The following is a 4,759-nucleotide window of genomic DNA, read 5'->3' on the forward strand; positions in this document are numbered from 1 at the left end:
CTGTATCCTTTCTGTATTCTTTAGTATAGTTTAGTATAGCATTTTTTAATATAATGTAGTATCATAAAATAATAAATTAGCCTTCTGAGAACATGGAGTCAGATTCATCTTTCCTGCCCTTGATGGGGGACCCTGAAAATACCAAAGTGCTCTGTCAGTGAAAGTGTAGAAGTGAACCAGAATAGGTGATTTTAATGTTTGCTGTGGTTATGTTTGCAGAGTTATCACTGAGAGGGTTATTTTGTGTTTAGAAGATCAGTCAGGGTTTAATCTGTCCTTGCAGTGCTTGTCCTGCAAAAAAGCCCCGTGGTCAGAATTGGAGGATCCTCCTCCAATTTGCTCAGGATAAACTGCAATAGTTACATTTGGTAAAATTTTGTTTGGTTGGATTTTTTCCCTCCAGAGCCTGAGGCCATTTTCAGCTCACAGATGTGGCCATTTTCAGCAGACAGATGTGGTCATTTTCACCCCAGAGCTGGAGGGCACAGTCCACCTGGTCCTCCTCCACACTGGCACCAGCCCGTATCTCTTCCCGTGCCACCTCCGACCGATTTCTGTTTGCACCTGAGGAACAAAGGAAGAGGCTGTTTGATGGTTGAATTCTGCTGGGGAGCAAACAGTGGGAAAGAAGCAGGACAGAAGGAGGGGCTAGAAAAGAATAAACCTTTTAGACATCTCTGGCCAAGTTAGTTTCCTTTTTAACTGATAGAGAGAAGTAGAATCCTGTGTCAGCATGGCCAGCTTTCTGCACTCATGAAAACTCCTGAAGTTCTATCAGTACTCAGCTTGATATCTCTAGCACTATAAACCATTTTCTCAATTTCTAAAATAGCTTTTTTTCATATACCTTCTCCTTTCTTTTTCTTTAATTTTCCTATGAATATTTATTCTACCATCGATCTCACCAACATAGCCTACACAATGAAACATATTTTCTCCACATTGCCTGCTCTTTCTCAGTTGCTAAGGGATGTTGTCTTGGTTCCATCTGCTTCTAGAAAAGTATAATCTGCAGCAAGTTTCTTAATCAGCATTCTCCAATTTGTGGCTGGGAAATAATGCTGCTTTGCCATTTGAGATGATGAGGGGAAAGCCAGCAGCAGCCAGGAGAGGTTTGCTGTGTGTTGTTGACAGCTGTGTCATTGTGTGTCATGTACTGGCATGTTCACAGGAGCACAGAGAGGGTCCAGGCCACCCACTAAAGCCTCCTGTCACATCTGATTCTTGTTAAAAATGTGCCTCCCCAGATGTTTAATAGGGAGGGAATTTCTCCATGGAAGTGCTGTGTGTCTGGGAAGTTGAGCTGAATGTGTAGCTGTGGTCTGTGGTTAGAAGGGATTAGGGTTATTAATAAACTAATAACAGGATTTTTATCTAAACTCAAGCATCATTAGAGCAGCCAGTAATTCATGGCCATAAACTCAACCAAAAGGCTAAGCATGGTAATGTATTTAAAACTATTTAATTTAGTATTTCAGAAAATTCTGATAGAATTCAGAAAGTTTGGCACATGGCACATGTAGGTGATTAAATACTGTTTGAAAGCATAATCAGCCCTTGACTTTACACTTTAAATTGGAAAATGAAGGTTTAGTCAATACAGTCCAGGGAGTCTGGAGTGATCAGGGATGGGATTCTTCTCCTAAACACACCTTTGACACTCCAGGGATGCCCTTTCTGGGGAGAAGGGTAGACATACATGGAACAGGATTCTCCTTTTCAGGAGCTGCAGACAGAATCCAGCAGAGTGTTAGTCTGAAACTGAATCCCAGTCATATTCCAAAGGAGCAATCTCAGCTACTCTGGAGTCAGAAGATGAGGGAAAATTCCAGAGTTTCAACATATTCTAAAATATGGAGGATAAATTTTCACATTTTCTGTATATTTCCTTTAAGATGCATTACTATCACATCTAGACTGGGTGTGGACACTAAGCTAAAAGGAAAGACTCCTCTCCCATCAACAGTAAAATTCTGACTAAAACTTTCTAAACAGAAAACCAAATTTACCAATATGAAGAAATACTGAGATGCTTCCTGAGACTATTAAAAATACTAAAAAAATATATTTCACTATTGGGCAAAGGTATGCATTTAAATTCCTTCCAATTTAAACATAAACTTTCAGTAAATGGAGATCACTCTGCATCACTGAGTGTATTTTCAGATCTGGACTTAGCAGGGGTTTTCCAAGCCCTGCTATAGGACAAAAATGTGCAGAGAGGATCAAAAATACTTGACAGAATAGCAAAGTAGCAAAAGTTCATTTCTCCACTAGATGGCTTCATTCCCATGAAGATCATTGAAATGAAATTCATCAACATTACTACCCATGTAACAGTCATAAGAAAATGAAAGATTTGGTTGTCTTTTGTATGAAACTGATTGTTAACTATATATTTGCCACTGAAGGCAGTATTGTAGAAAATATATCTGATATAGTTTGCTTACCTCTTGATTCAGGAAACAGTAGAGAACTGCCACAATAAACCCCTGAAAAAGACCAGAAGAAAAAGTTTAACACAGTTTGAAAAAACCACTTGCATTATCTGACTTCATCGTATGTGAATTAGTGAGTATCACTATAGGTGGGAGATTTTTGGGAGTTGAAATATAATTTATGGATCTCCAATAAAGCTGAACAGCTTTAAAGGTAAACGCCTGCTCAGTGGCATTTCATCAAAATCAGGCGCATACTATGAATTCACAAATGTGATTGATGATTATGGAAGTGTGGCCCACTCTCCAGCCCAACACACTGACAGCTGATTCTTTATGCACTCTAAAGAAGTAAAACAGAGGCTGCAGAAGGAGATCCATGGATGGAGCTCATACAGCTCTCCAGCCAAATTCTGTGTCTCTGTAGACTACCAGATGAGACCCAGTTCTGGCCTATTGAATGTGTTTGTTAAGATTCTGAGCTGAGATAAATCCTGGACAAATCCTAGGGGACCAAAGGAGCTACGTGACCAGATCCTGGCTGAACAACTCAACCTTTTATTCCATTAAATTATTCATTAACTATACATTAGCTCAGTGAAGGTCCCCTCCCTGTACAGAGGGTCAGGATTGATGGACAGGGTTTGTTGAGCAGATTCGAGCCTCAAGAGGAATAAACCAGCACAAAACTCATGGATTGCTGGTGATGCTCCCTCAGCAGCTATTCCATGGAACCATCCAGGGAGAGATCTGTTCCCTGGGGAGGTTTGGAGGCATTCCCACAGCTGCTGCTTTGGACTGAGGTGCAGCACAGGAAACGTGAAGGAAGCAAAGGGAAATTGGGTCCTGCCCAGCTCATAACTCAGGCAGCAAAACCACCTGGAGGGGACACCAGAGCAGGAATTTTCCTGTTGGCATCAAGCTCCTCAAGCTGTCCATGCCCTGTGTGCCAATCCAGAGCAGTGGGGGCCATCAACCCAATATTTACAGGAGGGAAGGGATGTGGCATCCCTTGGGACAGCAGCCTGTGTGGGGCTGGTACACGCACCAGGCACTACTGGATGCTTATGTTTAATTATCAATTTATTCTTTGACAAAGAACTAGCAAGGCAGCTGGACATACAACTCTGATTGCCTCTGGAGGATTTAAATCAGCCCAAGTCAGCTTGAATTTGTTAGTGAAGTCAGGGAAGGCAGGTGGACAAGTATTGGTAGCAAGGAAGATTTTCCATGCTTGACTTTGGCCCCCCATCAGATTTACACACTTATCTGAAATTTTGTATTTCCAAAATCTGGAGGCCAGCCTAGAGCCAGGTAGGATTTGTCACCTCTTCAGACATTTTAACTCAGCAAAGAACCAGGAACTTTGTGAGCAGACACTGGTTTCAGGATCTTTTTGTGCAATTCTTATTGTCACGAGGACACAAGGCTAAAATAGAAAAACTGGTAAGAAGGAACAAAAGGATCTGTGGTAATTTTACCTGAAAAGAGCCAATGCAGAGCTCCAAATAAAACCGAACCCCCAGGCTGGTATATTCTGGGAGGAAGTTGAAGACAATGTAATGGGTTCCAAATAATGGAATTAGAAGCAGAGTTGACCTTGAGAGACGTCTAGCACAGGAGATGAGAAGAAATAAGGTAATCTTATTTTTTCTGAGTAAAACTAAGGCACTCAGTGTGCCACAGCAGTGAGCAGAATTGAAAAAGAAACTAGTATATATAAAAAAATATATAAAATAGAAATAAATATGCTGTCTTACTTTACAGTTTTCATACAGAGAAAGGCAGATATAGAGGTTTAATGCCAATTCAATTAATTTCATTGTCTCCTCATTGATTTTAATTGGAAGGCTGGGCTGATCTGAATACATCCCATTGGCCAATATGAGGTGACTTGAGTCTCACCCTTTGACTATTTTCCTTTGGAATGGGATAAGGTTGTGAATTCTAAAATTTAATCCCAGTTAAACTGAGCCTGTCTGCAACACTAAGCAAGTACTTCTCTGTTTAGAAAAGACAACATAACTTTTTATTATTATAATAATTGAGTTTTTCAAAATTATTCCGTGCATTACCTGTACTGAGAAGAATTATTGAAGTTGATTTGCCTGGGGTCTAGTTTTTTCAGCAAAATTCTGATGATGTTGATAAATAGGACAAAATTGACCTGTTCATAACATTTGAGTGGTGGGAGGGAAGAAAAAGAAAAAGTTAATTTCTGATGTAAAACTTTGCAGTGAAAATCTGGTAAGTTTTACTTTTTTATTTTAGTTACAATGTAATTTGTGCAGTTTTAATGTAATTTTGTTAATGCTATTCCT

At 40.0% G+C, this 4,759-nt stretch overlaps 1 protein-coding gene across 1 annotated transcript in view; it reads right to left on the bottom strand.

The window, feature by feature from the left end:
- Positions 1-441: 441 nt before the first annotated feature.
- Positions 442-4,759, bottom strand: part of GHRHR (growth hormone releasing hormone receptor) — a 19,071-nt gene continuing 14,753 nt past the window's right edge. Inside the window, exons 10-13 of the mRNA XM_005424351.1 lie at positions 4,514-4,605; positions 3,920-4,049; positions 2,451-2,492; positions 442-564 (exon numbers count right to left, since the gene is read on the bottom strand). Of these exons, the coding sequence (XP_005424408.1) occupies positions 442-564; positions 2,451-2,492; positions 3,920-4,049; positions 4,514-4,605 (387 nt within the window). The remainder of the gene's footprint in view (positions 565-2,450; positions 2,493-3,919; positions 4,050-4,513; positions 4,606-4,759) is intronic.

The sequence above is a fragment of the Geospiza fortis genome, unplaced genomic scaffold (assembly GCF_000277835.1).
Source record: "Geospiza fortis unplaced genomic scaffold, GeoFor_1.0 scaffold182, whole genome shotgun sequence".
Classification (NCBI taxonomy): Eukaryota; Metazoa; Chordata; class Aves; order Passeriformes; family Thraupidae; genus Geospiza; species Geospiza fortis.